This window comes from Misgurnus anguillicaudatus, chromosome 24 (assembly GCF_027580225.2).
Source record: "Misgurnus anguillicaudatus chromosome 24, ASM2758022v2, whole genome shotgun sequence".
Lineage (NCBI taxonomy): Eukaryota > Metazoa > Chordata > Actinopteri > Cypriniformes > Cobitidae > Misgurnus > Misgurnus anguillicaudatus.
In genome coordinates this window covers 34452114-34470518 of record NC_073360.2, presented here as the reverse complement: position 1 = coordinate 34470518, position 18405 = coordinate 34452114, and the positions used below count along the sequence as shown (strand labels likewise).

General features: G+C 37.8%; 2 protein-coding genes across 11 annotated transcripts in view; both read right to left on the bottom strand.

Moving 5' to 3' along the window:
- robo2 (roundabout, axon guidance receptor, homolog 2 (Drosophila)) overlaps positions 1-18405 on the bottom strand; it is a 630465-nt gene that overhangs the window by 289840 nt on the left and 322220 nt on the right. The window lies entirely within an intron of this gene.
- Positions 13894-18128, bottom strand: LOC129420720 (uncharacterized). Its single transcript, XM_073863097.1, has 3 exons — positions 16017-18128; positions 15801-15920; positions 13894-14428 (listed from the first exon to the last, which is right to left on the bottom strand). The coding sequence occupies exons 1-3, from the start codon at positions 16662-16664 to the stop codon at positions 14156-14158; spliced, it is 1041 nt and encodes a 346-aa protein (XP_073719198.1). The 5' UTR covers positions 16665-18128; the 3' UTR covers positions 13894-14155.

Genomic DNA, 18405 nt, shown 5'->3' with positions numbered 1-18405 from the left:
CCGGTATGTAGCACTAAAACGCTAGTAATGACCTACTGTCCACACCTTCACAAAAGCCCAAAGCGGAAACGAGCAAAAAACGGATGATTGCATTTCTAATACGGAAAATCTGTTGCTGTGGACGTTAATGATTCCTGGAGGTAAGTATTTCTTCTAAACATACAGAGAAAAGCGGTCCGGATTTAATAAGGTCCCTTGTTCTGAGAATACCTATTGATTTTTGTCGTAACCGCGTGTGTGGTGTGGGGCCTTGCTCTTTTTGGAGCTCAGCAGAGGTAAATTGAGCCATTTAGAAGCTGCGACTGTCTTCTGGGGCAAGGGTTTGCTCTGGCCGTTCCTTCGACCGCATTCAATTTCCATCAGTGGAGAATTTTCTCCACAGGCGGCGGGTTCGAAACCCTTAAAAGCGAGATGCACGACCTATAGAAGAACACCGTCTCCCATGCTTGTTCTGTCGCACACAGTGATCGTGAAGTCGTAATAGGTTGGATTGTTGTGAAAGGTTGTGCCTTAATTGCCTGACATTTAGCAGATGCAGCGCTTAATAGTTCACTAATTGCAGGAAAGTCTTTATGGGGCAACATGGGATTAGATGCTTTGCCCAAGGTTATATCAGTGTTAGAGCTGGATTGCGAGTTCAACAGCTCCTCAATTTTAAGGGAAAAAAAACTGGACCATCGAACTTGCAACTTTGGTGTAAGCAGCATAGATGTTTACTTATGAATGAATAAAACTATGTAAGGCACAATCTCGGAAAAATCTGAAATATTTAGATCCGATCAAAGAAAAGAGCTAAGATCTTGTACCGTATTTTCCAGAGTATAAGTCGCATTTTATTCATAGTTTGGCTGGTCCTGCGACTTATAGTCAGGTGTGATTTGTGATATGTTAAAATTAATTCATTGTTGGAAATGCGGGGATTATGAAATCATGCAAGCCTCGCATATTTTGCGCACGGAAATCTGCAATTTATGCTGGGAAAGTGCGCCGTATTTGAAAAAAATGTGCCGTATTTGCATAAATATGCGGACTTTGGCTGATTATGCGTTGAATCATGCGATCGCATAACCATGTTTTTAAAGGAATAGTCTACTCATTTTCTATATTAAACTATGTTATTACCTTAACTAAGAATTGTTGATACATCCCTCTATCATGTGTGTGCGTGCACGTAAGCGCTGGAGCGCGCTGCGACACTTCGATAGCATTTAGCTTAGCCCCATTCATTCAATGGTACCAATCAGAGATAAAGTTAGAAGTGACCAAACACATCAACGTTTCAGGACTCGCCTGAAAAGTCCGCTCCCCTTCTCCCTCTCATAATGGGAGAGGGAGGGTGTTACTGCGCCGAGTCGAAGTACTCCCAAAAGTGCTATTACGCCATAAAATATAGTTCCTCTTTTAAATCCACTTAGAAAAGCGCTACATTTTATTTTATACCACCAAACTTGCTCGTATAACTACTCGTCTTAAAGCTGCCGTCGGCAACTCTGGAGGATTGAGCAGTTTCCAAATGTTTACAATTTCATGTCCCTCCCCCACTACCTCCGAGCAACCTCCCTCAGAGCTCGTTCTCGTCAGCGCGTGTGCAAAAGTATTATTGTGAACGCATACTTAGCAAGAATACTTAGATTACTTACATAACACTCCGAAATACAATCAATGGTTGATAAAGCACAATTACCTGTTGAGAAGACATGTGGCAAGCTCTGCATCCAGCTTTAAATCTCGTAGATTCCTTTCAAATGCCGGTCTGATATTAATCCTAGTTTTATTACACAGTCGCTTTCTATCTTTGTTTCCTTCTTTTTATTGGTTGTTTTCCTAGCTCTGGTTGTTAACCGAGAAATCGGAAGTTTGTTACTGAAAGTTCTCTCCGCCATCACGCTATTCAAACCAAAACAACTATGAATTCAGGCGGATGCACGTGATATTGTAACGCGCGCGAGGGGGATGGGGATCTGTGGCGCGTGCAGGTACTGTGATTGACAGGCAGATTTTACACAGCCCTGCGCTGATTGGACCAAATGAACCGGGAGCGGTGGATTTTTGCAAAACAAATAACAGGCTCCAGGTGGAGCTAGAAGCGCAGGTTTTTTCTTAAACAGTCTAATTGATGTTGTTCTATCGGTGCATAGTGTTGGTTTCAGTGAATATGATAAAAAAATATGATAAAATAAGTTGCCGACCGCAGCTTTAAATAGGAAAAACGTTGATGTGTTTGGTCACTTCTAACTTTATCTCTGATTGGTACCATTGAATGAATGGGGCTAAGCTAAATGCTATCGAAGTGTCGCAGCGCGCTCCAGCGCTTACGTGCATGCACACAGATGATAGAGGGATGTATCAACTCTTCTTCTTAGTTAAGGTAATAACATAGTTTAATATTGAAAATGAGTAGACTATTCCTTTAAGGCAACTAAAATAGACTACGCCATTGATCAACTAAAACCTGTGGCCGGTTGCATAAAACTTATAGTCTTAAAAGTTAGTCATGAATTTTTTTCTTCAAGACTGATCATAAGTGTTTTAAGTATGTTACATAGAAAGGTAGATTGGTCTAATTTAAATCCAAATAATAAGACTGATTAGCCCTAACTAATTGCTAGTTAGTCAGAATCATTCTTAAGACACAGTCTTAACGTCACGGCTATGTTTATGCAACCGGCCACTGGTCTAAAGTCTAAAGTCAATGGCGCAATATTGTTTTTGTTATTTAATGAGCGCTTTTGAAATATGCGGCTATTAAATGTGACAACAATGCAGGTTTGCTTATCACACACTTGGATGCGCAGCAGCACAAAAACTTTTTAAATACAAAAAATTTAATTATTAAAATATAAAAGACACTTTTAGGCCATGCTCTTGGTGCATAAACTATTTTTCATGTTGTTAAATTAGCAAAAGTTGGTTCGGACATGCCTGTTTTGACAGTGCGGAGTGAGCTTTAGACCATGCGCTTAGATCGTTAAAATCGGGTTGGATTTTGTGAAATAATTCTAATAGTCCAGTGCGACTTACACTGTATATGTTTTCATGACGCATTTTTGACTATTGCGACTTATACTCCGGAGCGGCTTATAGTTCAGAAAATACGGTACATCTAAAAGTCACCGGGGCACTCAAATTGAGTCTAGACTTTCATGTAATCTTTGAAAATATTCAAGTATTACAGCAGAAGACTCTGGGGCGAATCTGCACCGAATCCGCTTCAAAGTTAGCGGCTACGGTGCAGATCTGGTGCGGATCCGGCCCGGAACCGTCTGCTGTTCGGTGATCTAAACTTGGCAAACTTTAAACGTTGTACTGAATTTGAAAGAACATTGTCTACTACATAGAAAATAACATGCTCTGTTCAGATTTAAAAGTTCACAATTCGATCCACTTTTTTCCGGCAATGCAATAAATACAGCTCAAGATGCGTTTAATATATAAAAGACCAAGACAGAAAGGACTAATAAAGGCTAAATGTATCTTAATAACTAGGTAAACAACACTAATTTCCTTTTCCGAAATCTGTTAATTCTGTAATGAAAATCCGTCTGCAATCGGCTGCAATGATGAGATTTAATTGCCGCTAAAGCTTCTCGAATCGATACATGACGTTTCCTATAACTCTCTCCCCACACCGCTGAAGAGCGTTACAGCATTTAAGAGGACCTCGCTCACATATGTGACAGAGATCAAGACGAATCAAAAGTGGAGACAGCTGTAATTAAAGGAGAGTGCATTTATTGTCCTGATAGCGCTGGTGCTATTGTAGTAGTCATACTGCCATTGTCAGCGTTAATCGGGTTAGTGTGGAGTAATGTGCAATTGAAGCCCTGATTATTAGAACAAGCTGAATATCTTTCCATATATTAGCGAGACTACTTGAAGAGCAATCTTCGGCTGGGATTAGTACTTACAGTGAACCGCTTTAAAAAACGTGTTGTGACAGGCGAGTCTCGACGGGACAAGCAAAAGACTGCATGAAAATAATTAGTTAGAGACAAATGTTGTACTGCTGAATATAATGTAGATAGGAAAATACTGACAGAAGAAAAATGAAGTCATATTTGAATGCCTGTGACGTGCAATTAAAAGTACATTCAGAGTTTGGTCTATCTGTCAGTCTGTTTATGCATCTATCATCCATCTAGCAGCTTGTCAGTCGTCTGTAAGTCTGTATCGTCCTATCTATCTATCCATATCTGTATGTATGTCGACCTGTCTGTCTATCCATCTATCCATTCGTCCATCCATCCATCAATCCATCCATCATTCTATTTGTCTGTTATCTATTTGTTAATCCGTCTATATGTCTGTTTTTCTATCCATCTATAATTCATCTAGCAGCTTGTCTGTCTGTCCATCTATCAATCCATCTTTCTATCTATCTGTATGTCTGTCTGTCTATCCATCTGTCTATCTGTCTGTCTATCTATCTATCTGTCTGTCTGTCTGTCTGTCTGTCTGTCTGTCTGTCTGTCTGTCTGTCTGTCTATCCATTTGTCCATCTATCGATTGTTCTATTTGCATGCTATCTATTTTCTAATCTGTCTATCTATATGTCTGTCTGTCTACCCATCCATCTTTCTATCTATCTATATGTCTGTCTGTCTATCCGTCCGTCTATTTATATGTCTGTCTGTCTGTCTGTCTGTCTGTCTGTATGTATGTCGACCTGTCTGTCTGTCGATCTATCGTTCTATCTATCTATCTATCTAATCATCTGTCTATTTATCTATCTGTCTGTCTGTCTGTCTGTCTGTCTGTCTGTCTGTCTATCTATCTATCTATCTATCTATCTATCTATCTATCTATCTATCTATCTATCTATCTATCTATCTATCTATCTATCTATCTATCTATCTATCTATTGATCAATCGATCTATCTGCTATCTATTTTTTAATCTGTCTATCTATCTATATGTCTGTCTGTCTACCCATCCATCTTTCTATCTATCTATATGTCTGTCTGTCTATCCGTCTGTTTATATGTCTGTCTGTCTGTCTGTCTATCTATCTATCTATCTATCTATCTATCTATCTATCTATCTATCTATCTATCTATCTATCTATCTATCTATCTATCTATCTATCTAAATGTCTGTCTAATCATCTGTCTATCTATCTGTCTGTCTGTCTGTCTGTTTGTCTCGTCTGTCTGTCTGTCTGTCTGTCTGTCTGTCTATCTATCTATCTATCTATCTATCTATCTATCTATCTATCTATCTGTATGCCTGTCTGTCTGTCTATCCATTTGTCTTTCTATCTATCTATATGTCTGTCTGTCTCTCTATCTATCCTTTTGTCCATCCATCCATCACTCTATTCTGTCTGTTATCTATTTATTAATCTGTCTATATGTCTATGTCTGTTTTTCTATCTATCTATCATTCATCTAGCAGCTTGTCGGTCTGTCTGTCTATCCATCTATATGTCTATCTATCTATCTATCCTCTCTGTACTGTATCTACTCTATATTTCCCTCTCTTCTGTTTTTCGGTCTGTCAGTTTATCTGTCCAGAATATGATATACAGTTTTTCTCAATTGCTTTGGCGCATTTTTCGCAACATTCTTGTTGTTCTCGGGGCTGGGAGTGCAAGTGTCGCGGCTGTTTGATGGAACTTCAGGACTTGGTTGCGTGTCTGCAAAATGAGGTTGCACACTCAAAACATTTTATTCATGCTTCAAAACCTAGTTATCTTGTCAGTAATTTGGCCAAGGGCACCAAAATATAAAGTATTTTTGTCATCGTGTGAGCAACACTGGTCAAAATGTTTAGTTGTTTTTTCACCATGAAAGTCCACCATAGAAAATAAGGTTTCATAAAAAAATCGTAATAAATGAGAAGAGTCAACAGTACATAGAAAAAAAAGTAAATTAACATTTCTATTTATTCTCTTCATTTATTTTTGTATGTGTATCACATTTAAACTGAAAGCTTGCTTGTCCAATTGCTGTTCATTTCATATCTCCTATGTTACAAAAAAATATAATAGAAAATAACTACAAAATAACCTCAATGAAAAACGAATTATTCTTGTTGGACATCCTGTCGCTCTTGTTGGTCAAGCCAAAGATTTTCATCCACATCACATCTTATGTTTTCCATTGCCATGCACCGGGGAAAAACAATCTCCAATGAAGCATACATTATAAAAAATATCAATGTCAGATATTTATGGAGTGTACATGCATGTTTAGTAGTTTTTGATAAGTGAATGGATCGTTTTGAATGTGATGGCGTACACGATGACAAATGATTGAGAAGTTGTGAAGAGTTTGACAGTTTAAGTGAGAATTGACTCATCAGTTTTGATCAACAAGCCATATGCAAGTAGTTGTTGGGCAAACTGCAGACGATTGTACTTATTGTTTGCACACATGTGCCAAAGCATTTGCAATTTGCTCAAATCAATAAGAAATTCCAATCTGATGTGAACAATAAGCTAATTGTTTAGAGATCTGATCTTATTGTTTTGGAAAATAAAATTTTCATTTGAGAATTGAGCCAAAGCAATTGAGAAAAACTGTAATACTTTGTAAAAACATAACTGCAGTTATATTTATTTTTATGTAAAAATGTACAAGTGTACACTTAATAGTTTCATCAAAATAATTACACTCAATCAAAACATTTCAATCAAATGCTTCATTTATATGTTTATCCAACATCCATTTCACCCTTCCATCTCTTTTCAATAGCTCAGTTAATAAAAGACAACCGCCCACAGAAGGTGAAGAGGTTACTGATACTGACAACAGCTCATACAGTTCCAGGAAATTCCAGATCACATCGTCCTCAATGTCAACAAAGCGAGAGCTCACCTCCGTAACACTGAGCACACATCAACAGCGAGCGAGAGGACGGCGCTGACCTCCAGATCAAATGAAACCAGGGATCATATGGTGGAAGTGGCATATATCTTTTCATCTAACAGTACAAACTGAACAGGGTACATGGTCCCTTTCACACATTCAATACTGCAGAAAAGAAATGAAAAAAATTATAAGATGGACCTGGCGCTGTGATGTCAGTGATATCGCACTTTTCCAGCAAATAACACCACTAAGATGGTTTTTCAGCAAATGGCAGAAAATAAATAAATAAAACTGTTTGTGAAGTGAAAGAAGTCGATTAACTCAAGGTCACTGCGATGCATCTGTGACCTCACGAGCACTCCAGTGTAACACAAAAACAGCCTTATTTGTTTGCAGGGAAATCAATAGGACTGAATATTGGGTTGGTATGAATGTCTGGGATCGGGATTGGATCTCTCTCGGTGTGTGTGTGTGTGTTTAATGACTGGAATTGGCTTGGGGGCGTCTGTGTGTTCCTCATTCAGACAAAATTCCATCAGTCAAACAAAGAAAGCAAGCCAGCGAGCTCGATCTGCCCACTATAGGTGTGCTAATGTGAAAAACAAATGGAAAATTGGTATTATGCAAAAGAATCTCTGGTGATATTTAGTTTAATTTGTAGAAATGGTTTCAGACTACACAGAGTGTTCACTTTTTGTTCACACAAAAGTTCACCTGAATGTTAAATGCATTTTACATCAATTATGCATTACATTCATGCATTTGACAGACACTGTTATCCAAAGAGAAAGTGTAGGTATACATTTAATCAGTAAGGAATATTTGACGACGGGCCATTGAATTATAAGAAAATAATGCACAACCAAGGTGCAATGCGGCACGACGCAAAGCGGAGTTAAATTAATGCATACCCACGGAACATTTCTCAGCCAATCAGAATACAGCATTCAACAGACCCGTGGTATAATTATGGATATTCCCTGGGATCAAACCCACAGCCTTTTTGCAGTGCTCTACCATTTGAGCTATAGTCCCTAGAAGTCGCTCCTCTGCTATTTAATAATGCAAGAATAAAGTCCTATAGTAATTACTTAAAAGGGGTAAGGCAGATATCTTGTCTTAAAATCTTAAAACAACATTTTTCTGACAAACAATGAAACCTGACATCAACTGCCCCATTAGTTTTGTTTTTTAAAACAAGACCAAGATAAGACTTCTAGAACAATGCCAGAATTTGGGGGCGTGTACACCGTGGCTGGCGTATCTTTCCAATTGTTTCCAATGGAAGTGCCACGCTTTTTAAAAACGCCAGCAGCGCTCTGCGTTTTTCCGCAATTAGTGTTGAAAAATATTAAATTTCAGTTGAAATGCTCATCTTGTCACTTTTCACTCGGCTGTCCAATCAAAGTGGAGAAGGGGTGGGACAAATATCACAACAACCAACCTGCGCTTTGTTCAACGACTGATAAACAAAGAAGAAGTATCATAGCAAACAAAGTACTCCAAGCACCCACAGTCAGTGTCCGCCTGGCGTTTTTAAATGCCTTGGTGTACACGCCCTCTTATTCATGAATATCAGTCATGTGACCTTTTACATCATCTGCTCAATGCTCTTTTTCCGCCATTTTGAGTATCTACCGAGTACCAGTAAGCTCCTGACAAGCATTAGCTAGCTTGCTACGATTTACGGATTTCTTATCTTTTACTGTCTATGATTCGTACAGATACAGTAAATGGCTATGAAAGACAACATTTCGCACCTTGACTGTCAAAAAATATCTTGGTTAGGCTGTGATCCCTACACGATCCCTAATGTGTTCTTCCAGCCGCTGTCCGCTGCTACCGAACTACCACTATTTTTACAACACTAAGACTTTGCTCAAAGTATCACCTGGATCTCTACACATGAACGCGAGCATTGAGAACATTGTTTGTGTACACAGAGTTTACTAAAAAGAAAGGTTTTGAACAATTGACTGTCCGCTCGCCATCTTTGCAAGACATAAAGAATCGATCTCCAAATGTGAATGAATGAATCTCATATGGGGCTCCTTTTTCAACGAAAGGGTCAATATTGTTTTTCACATCCGACAAAACAACAAACTATCCGTGCATTTATATGAAACTATGCTTTAGGAGCTATCCATCTTTACTCTCGTCCTTCCTTACGTCGCATTCGGAGATCGATACCTCTTGACTGGCAAGATGGCAGCGAGCGGACACCAAATCAAGCAAAGTCAGTTGTTCAAAACCTTCTTTTTAGTAAACTCTGTGTACACAAACAATGTTCTCAATGCTCAAATTCACGAGTAGAGACACAGGTGATACTTCGAGCAAAGTATCATGTTGTGTCGAGCCTTCTTAGTGTTGTAAAAATAGCGATTTTGATGCTCACAACATACTGAATGCATAGCTTCTAGTTCTTTTGCGATCACTTCAGGTACTCAAAATGGCGGAAGACAAGTTTGAGATGTAAATGACGTCAGCTGATATTCATGAATGGACGATTTAATTGGACGCACGTGCGTCTGCTCGTAACTTCCGGTTTCTGTTTGTATAACTTCATCCACAGGCTTCCGAAAAAGAGCTGGCAATGACGGCTAGTTATATCCACATTGCCGTGCATGCCGAGTTGCAATCCCGTAGTAGGGACGGCAAAAACAACTTTCCGATTAATAAATGCCTTGATCGCGTTTCTCTGTTCCTCTTTTAAAATCAATGCACTGTCGTTATCTTCTAAAACAGATTCGATGGCAGAATCTCGCCATCTCAAACAGCGGCAGCCGTCTTGGTTGTAAACGGATTCAAACCAAGCGCTCTTTGGTTGATCATAGCCCTTTTCACACAGACATTCCGTAAAATACACGGGAAAGGCATCCGGGATTTTTCCGGGATCCTTAGATTTTTTGTTCATTCACACTGCCATGATTACCCGGCATCTGATGGTCCCGGAAAGACACGTGACCTATTAAAAGTCCCGCCCTCTCTTCTACGCAGCGTCTGAAGTTTGCATATTATATATTATTTCTCTCTCTAAGAACCACTCGCGTGCATTTTTGTTTATGATAAGATTATAAAGGAGCGCGTGATGCGCCGTTCTATTGCTGGTGAATGATCGCAGCTTCAGGGTGGATAGTTGACGAGCTCCTTGATCTCTGCTTTAATATAGTTTTCAGACATTTCTCATCGTGATTGTTTATGCATTTTGAGGAGCTGAACGATATATATTGTTGGGATGACGCGCGGATATTTTCGTTTATTATAGCTCAATGAGCACGTGACGCAATATTCTTTTATGCTGCTGAATGATCTCCGTTTCAACGCAATAAGTAATGAGCTAACTTACCTGATATCTGCTTCAGTCCAGTTTGCTGACAATTCTCGTCGTGAATGTTGTAAATCCCTCATTTTAAAGAGTTGAACCAACTTCATGTTGCCATGCCACGCGAGTCCACACTACAGCACGTGCGTCATTGTTTATGTGTCTCATTTATCATTTCCTGATAACTGCGTCAATATAGTTTGCAACATTTCTCGTGGTGAATGTTTATATGCATGTTATCTCTCGTTTTAAGGAGCTGAACCATAACTTTTGTTGTGATGATGCACGCGTCCTCACTGCGACACGCCCATTACGGCATTCTTTCGGCTTCTTGTTTACACAGAGGGTTATCCGTGTATCTGACTAGGTCCTCTTTCCGGCAACGATCCCAGAAGATTAACAAGACGAGTTTGTGTTCACACAGACGCTTGTCTGGCAATTTTACGGGTATTTTCTGGGACCAAAGGTCTGTGTGAATGGGGTTTATGTTACTGTTGATCATCTGATCTGTCCATCATCATATAAAGCCCTCCTTGACAATTTAATTGCTTTGACCAGCTTTGGGTCAAGCATAGTTGCGCCACAACCGAGCGAACCTTCCCGACCTGAAATGTTGTGGGCGGGGCTAAGTTCGGCTGGCACCCAGGCTAATTCAAAACTGTATAAAAATTTAAACTGATATGTCAAGTTTTTTTCCACTTGAGCAATAGCAGGAAACTGCAGGATCTCTTAAATCTAAATAAAATTAAATCCTAATTTCTAATTTGAAAGAAATGAGTCTTTACTTCATTCTGCTCATAAATGCTCAAGATGTGTTTAGTGCCAAGAGAGGTCACACTAAACACCTACGATGCCTAAAGAAGACATTTATTCCTATATAAATATATATATATATATATATATATATATATATATATATATATATATATATATATATATATATATATATATATATATATATATATATATATATATTAGGAATAAATGTCTTCTTTAGGCATCGTAGGTGTTTAGTGTGACCTCTCTTGGCATATATATATATATATATATATATATATATATATATATATATATATATATATATATATATATATATATATATATATATATATATATATATATATATATATATATATATATATATATATATATAAATATTCCTGTATTTTCTGTTTGTATCTTAAAAGGAACCCCGACTAGTGCGTCATGTTGGCCTTTTAAGATTAACGTGGGTGTCAGCTGTAAAAGGGTGATACCAAAACATTGCAAATGGTTTTGTTTTTATTAAAAAAAGACAAAAATCCGTTCACTCGTAGGCCGCCATTGTTATTTACGTCTCAGTGCATTCTGGGTAGTGACGTGTAAAGGTTGCGTACTGTCAATGGATTGCAGCAGTTTGACCGGTTTTGACAGTACCGATTAGAGAAATGAACAAGTCTGCCGTTCAGCCTTTTCAGTTTGAACCCGAGCTCACCGTAGGCCTAAATCCCGAGAATAGCGCGGAAGACGATAGACCTGAAGATTACCAGAGAGTTGAGGAAGCGAGAGTGGGGCACAACAGATGGTGTCTGTGCGGCAACTGCTTGCCAATGCCAAGCGAGAACGAGAGCGTTTGCTGTAAAGAGCTTCACTTTTTGTCAGCAGCTGTCCAGGGTAACGTTAGGCCAAGTATAGGCTAGATCAGGCAATCGTACTATCAGTACAAATAATTTAATAAGCCTAACGCCGTCTTGCTTTATTTTCCCTAAGCAGTCACTATGTTGAACGCAGAAAAAGACCCTCTCCCCCCTTACACTGAACAAATTCGACACTGTTCAGCTCATCTCATGTACATTTAAAATCTTACAATCACGATATTGTTATTAATAATTACTATTGCACTGAATTGCCTTGCACTACATATTTAACAACTTCGATTTTGTGGAGAACCGTGGCAAACGTAACGTGGGACGAGAATAACATAGCGATTTTCTCCCTGATAACATTTGCATCCCAAACTATGACAGCATCTTTAGCACAACACCCTTGAAAGACCTGACAAATATCGCGTTATTTACTCACCGATTTCCACGTGTAGATCCAGAAAGGTGTTTTCAACCATGATAAGTAAATTCCAAAAGCGATCCTTGTTTGTCGTTACATCTGTTAAAGTACCGATCAATCTACAGGTTATTTAGTGCTCTAACAAATCCTGAAGTCTCACTTCTCACAGTTTTTCAAAATAAAAGTAAATTGCTTCAAAAGTAACACTTCTTACTCGCTGCTAATACTGTTGTATATGTTAAAAATGTTTATTATTCTAATTTGATTTAATTTCATTTTCATAGTGAAATTAAATAATTTGAGAGAAAATGAATAGGCTATAACTGTTGACATTTTTTTTATTCTCAACAATTTAAGTTTGTACTGTTGGTTGCTTTGGAAACATTTGATAAAACTGAAATGTAACATGAAAATGTAATTTCATTATTTTTTACAAAGATAAATGACAAAATAAGTTTGCACTTACATATTGAAGTTATGTATATTTATTAAAAATAAGTGTAACACAAAAATCTATCTTGTTTTTTTTTTTTGTTACTTTCATCCCTGCAGTCGGGGTCAAAAGTAACAATTCACTACTCATGTTTAAAGTGAAATTACACAGAAGCCTTTTAATACTTTTACAAAATGTCACCTGGTATTGATAAACTACACTTATTGTAGTGAGTTATTGACCACAGCAAAATATATATCTCTGTCTACTACATTAACTTTTCAACTTAAGTTTTTCTGCTCTCCCCTACTATAGTGATTTGGACTATTCATTTTCTCTCAAATTATTATATATTTGGTTACACTTAGGTGTCATTGTTACAGTGTAATTAAACATTTAAGTACGGAGTAATATTAAGTAACTACTACATGTACTTAGCATAGGATTAGGTTGAGGGTTAGTTGTATGTAATTATGCATATTTTACTGTTATTACTATGGTAAGTAGGCTACATGTAAAATGAACACTATAAAATAGTGTTACCATATTTTTTATACATTTCTAAATTTTATAGTATTGTTATACTCCATACTTTATTTTTTGTATTACTATTAGATTTCATACTGAGCTTTGATTTTATTCTTTATATGTTAAGTGAGTGTTGCACTGTTAGAGAAAATATTTTCAGTCAACTTGTTTGTTTGCATAAACCTGTGGCAATAAAGCGAATTGTGATTCTGATAAGAACATTGCAAAAGGCTATAACAACATGCTTTGATTGTATTTACAGATAATCCGTGTATCACAGCACACGACAACTTTAATGCAGTTTGCCTCAATACAGATGTTTTATGGGCAGCCCTCGTCAGCCTCCATGACCGCCATAATGCTGGTCTACCAAATCGTAATCAGGTCACTAATAGGCAAGTAAAACGTGAACATGGTTATCCGAGTATGCCTAGTAGCCTACAAATAGTGAAAAAAGGTTACCTGGATTGTGCACTTTCAGTGAAAGCTTCAGTTTTTTATTGGTTATGACAAACATCTTAAATTACCATTTCATAACGTAATAGGATAATTCTTTTCAAATTTCTGCCTTTAAGGTCTTACAGATATGCTGCATATCGTCAGTTTACATGGTGTATGCATGGTTGGCTAGGGAGAAGAGTACGCAGAGTCATTCCATCATGTGCGGTTAACAAAATAAGAAACGTCTACTCTGAACCGAATGGAATTTATACAGGGTTTGAAAATGAAGACAATGATAATGCAGAAGTAGATGAGGCATGGAGGAATTTTAATAACATATAGCTGGATAGTTTACATTTCAATGCCTTTTGGCAAGAGCACAAGCTATGCTTGCAACAAAAGAGCGAATCATACCAAATGTGTAGTGTTTAAATAAAAATGTTGCATGTACTCCAATTATAAATACCGGTAAATGTTTGTTTAAAGTACTATGTGTGCTTCAGTAGAATTCAAAATAAAACATATTGTACATTTCAACTATGCTGGTGTGTACGTCATGTGTTCATAATGATGCAGCTACTTAAAACGTGAAAACTGCTGTGTTTGAAAAATGATCTGTGATCTGGGTAGTCTGTCTTGTGGAGCCATGATGACGTGTGTTGGATTAACTCTCATGTCCATGACTTGTTTTGAATCCAACACAGAGGAGAGAACATCTGCAATCATAACTGTCATGTAGCTGTAGTTCTTTTCAACAGGCACTGGTCTTGCTCTGAATGTCTTGTGGACTTTGCTCCATGAGATTTTGAACTTAGGTTCACCAACACTCTCCCCATCTTGAAGAACAGCCTGTTCATAAACAGAAATATGAAAAACGGACAAGGTGTTAGGAACACTTTGATGTGCAATATCCAGTGTCACAAAGGCTATTTACCCTTGACATTAACATGCGATCACCATGATCTGATCATTAGCCCATCAGGACACGGTGCGTTTACATTTGATCACAAAGTAGCCTGGATTACTGATTTCTGTTTCCTGAATAATATTTAAATTACGTCTGTAGCAGGACACCAACTAAAGAGTAAAGATGACACAAATTAAGCAATGTCCCAATTGCTTTCACTCACATTACTTTCCTATTCAATCTCCAGTCTTAGATCAAATAGCCTACGTCTTTGAATGAAATCCATCCGGCTCCAGGAGGATAAAAGAAGGCCTTCTGAGAGCAATCCATGCAGTTTTGTCAGAAAATATACATATTTAAGACTTTATAAAGGAAAATAACTGGCTTTTGGTAATGGTTGACACACTTTCACGGGAGATGGATCCTTTTAATATAATTTTTGGCCAAACTATCCCTTTAATCGCATCCAAAATAACACTATGTGTTTAGATTATAAATGTGTGGGTACTGTGTATAATTTCTTGATATATAAAAATACACACAAATGTATGTGTAGGTTAATTTTTCAATTTAATATATATATATATATATATATATATATATATATATATATATATATATATATATATATATATATATATATATATATATATATATATATATATATATATATATATATATATATATATATATATATTAGTATAAATGTATAAAAATACAGGCATATGTGTGTATTTTTATATATCAAGAAATTATACACAGTACACACACACACACATTTATAATGTAAACACAAACTTTTATTTGAAATTTGATTAATTGCGATTAACTTTTGCCCAGCACTATAAATTACACACACAATATCATGTAAGTTTAAATAAAGCGTTTGACATATTGACAATTATTCTAAGTCTAAATAAAGTGTTTTAAATATTGACGTTTATTGTAAGTCTAAATAAAGTGTTTTAAATATTGACGTTTATTGTAAGTCTAAATAACGTGTTTTAAATATTGACGTTTCTTGTAAGTTCCAAATAAGTTTAATTTATTGTGTAAACTGCGTCTGGCCATTATTTCTGACAGCATGTTTTGGGACTGGGCAGCGAGATCTACACTGAGATATGATTACAATGCATCCTTCGACTACCTCCGAACCTGGACACATTTAACGGATACCATTCTGACCAGAACCACGTTTACACTTGTCTTTTCAATGTGTATGTGGACAACATCCAGATACAGGTCACATGTTAATGCCAAGTGTAACGCAGCCATTGTGCTTGCAAATGATAGGATTTATTACAGTTCACACACCTGTTCCCTGTTCACATTGTTGTTATGATCTAGAGCAGCAAGCATGGAGGCATGGATCATCACATCATATCCAAAATGTGTTCTCTTTGGGAGGTATTTCAGGTACATGGAGTGATATACCTGAAACAAATTTGAATTTGAAATGAAACTATTAAAATATGTGACTCACATCATAATGCATAGCATAATATTAAATATATCTGTATTTGATCATACCTCTAGTTTTGTTGTGTGGATGCACTTTGTCAGATGATCCAGGTCTTTCAAAAGCCGCGTGTGTTTCACAACCTTCACAAGTGCATTGTGGGCTTCAGATCCTGGCTTTAACCAAAGCTTACTTCTCTGGTTCATCTCATCAAGGGGCTCATGAGCACATTGGTGATAGTGCCTGTTCCCTGGCCAGTCGTGTCGGTTGGTTACATGGTGTATTACAGATATCCATTTCTCTTTCAACACTTCAGCATTACCCTCACAAGTTTGTGCACTCCACCACAAATGATTTATAATAGATGGAATCCATTGTCCCAGGCCTTCACATTCCCTTCTCTTAGCTTCAGTTGCCAATTTTTTGGACACTCCTTTCGCCACATGCCAAGGGTCAAATTGATGGCATTTTTCTGGATTATTGATCCTCATTTCTTTGACAATTTGTGGATGTCTGTCAGTGGAGATGGTTGAGACCTTCACTCCATTGTCTTCTATGGTTTTGAGAGCATCTTTAAAACCTTTTATTTCCATGGTATTAGAGCTCGAAACTTGAGTGCAGCCTATTACCTTGAAGTCCACAACCCTTTCACTTTGTGCATCTAAAAAAAGTGTATGTACAGTATTTGGCTGAGTGCCCCGGAGAGTCACACCGGCCATCTCCACAGACTTCAACAACTTCTTGTGATTTCATGTTAGTTAACACTGTACTCTGCTCTTTAATCCATGTTTTTTCAACAACAGGAAACACAAACTTCTTCCTCAGTGATGTGTATGTGTCTTCACTTATTGTTTTGAGATTCATGTTACTACAGAAACGTTCAAATTTAGCAAAATGAATGCCACTGAAGAAAACTGATGCTGTTAAAAGCAGGTTTCCTGTCCCTTTAGTCCCACTCAGAGTAGGCTGAGACTGCCATCTGTAACTACAGCTTTTAGCACACGTGAGCTCTAGTGTCAACTGTGATCCTTCATTTTTTAGCTCTTTTACTTCTTCCTGGACAATCAGGGAGCCACACTTTACACAACGCTGAAGCAATTGGTTTAATTGTTCCTCAAAAACTAGAAAAAGCCTATTTTCTCTATGCGTGTTAGTTGAAGCTTGTGATCCCTGGGTGCTTTGAGAAAACTCAGATGATCTTGCACTGTATTCCGGATCAGAGTGACTGTGCTGTGGTTGACTCTGTTCACTAAGTTCATCGTCTGAGATGAACAGATCCTGGGAGTTGTCAATATCATCCTCCTGTACACGTTTGCTCAACTCAATTTCATGTTTACCTGTGTAAGTATGGTCATTTTTTACCGCGTAGTCCACATCAGCTGACCACTGTACCGCTGCATCCGACTGGTTAACATCCGTCTGCGTTGCTGCATCGTTCATAATAGGAGAACACTGTACACCTACATTTATGAAATAATTCCGAGCATCTGGTGGATTGTCAGTTACCTCCATGATCGGCGTAGTGTCCAATGATTCGTCTTCCGCGACGACCGTAGCGGTTTGTTTACATCCTAGCAGGAGATTGTCCAGAGTCTCTTGCCTTTGACGCTTGTTAGCGCGGTTTTCACTCGCTACGCGCCGATATTTAGGTCCCTTGTGGGGGAAAATTGAAGGCACGGCATTTGATTTTAGCTTTCGCTTGTAACCAGCTGCACCTGTGAACTCTTTTAGCCGGCTAAATGCGTCAAATGCATCAGGGCTGAAGTGACGGGAACACAGCCGCGCGTCTTTAGGAAGATGTACTCGTCCACAAGCAACTTCCCACTCTTTTCGTATTTGTTTCTCCTTTGGAAAGCAGTGGAGGCTTACATCACTCCCCTTATTTCCTTTGGATTGAAAATTGCAACCAAACGCTGCACAATGTGGCATCGTATACACGTTTAGGATGTAGCTACTGTTTACAGCTTACCCATCTGTTCTGAACGCAACCAATACACGTCATCGACCCAGAATGCACTGCGCGCGCGAAAATAATGGCTGCCGTCACAGCTCAGATTCCGTAAAACACTGTGAGGATTTTTTAAATAACGAAAATATTTTATGTACTTATAATTATGCATTTTGTAGGAGAGAGCAATTGTAGCATATTTAGGCCTATTTGTCTTAATAATCGGGGTTCCCTTTAAGAAAATAGATTGAAAAAAAATATGGATGGACATTAAAACTTCTAAAACAACAAGTCTGGTGGTGGTGGCCTAAGACTTTTGCACACTACTGCATATCGAAATGTTTTGGATATGTGTTTATAAACTATTTCACCGTTATTGAAAAAACAAATAATGCAAAATATATTGATATTGAATTAGTGTCCAGCCCTAAGACAAGCTTCCCCCAAATGCACACAGTATCAACTGACCTTAGCACAATGTATACTGTAGCTGCTGTGAAATGTGGCTTTTA

Excerpts from the sequence above, each read along its gene's own strand:
- LOC129420720 (XM_073863097.1), bottom strand. The coding sequence starts at position 16,664 with ATGGCCGGTGTGACTCTCCGGGGCACTCAGCCAAATACTGTACATACA. Across the intron at positions 15,921-16,016 it reads TCCACACAACAAAACTAGAG|GTATATCACTCCATGTACCT; the intron begins GTATGATCAAAT and ends AATTTGTTTCAG. Across the intron at positions 14,429-15,800 it reads ACAATGTGAACAGGGAACAG|GCTGTTCTTCAAGATGGGGA; the intron begins GTGTGTGAACTG and ends GTTTATGAACAG.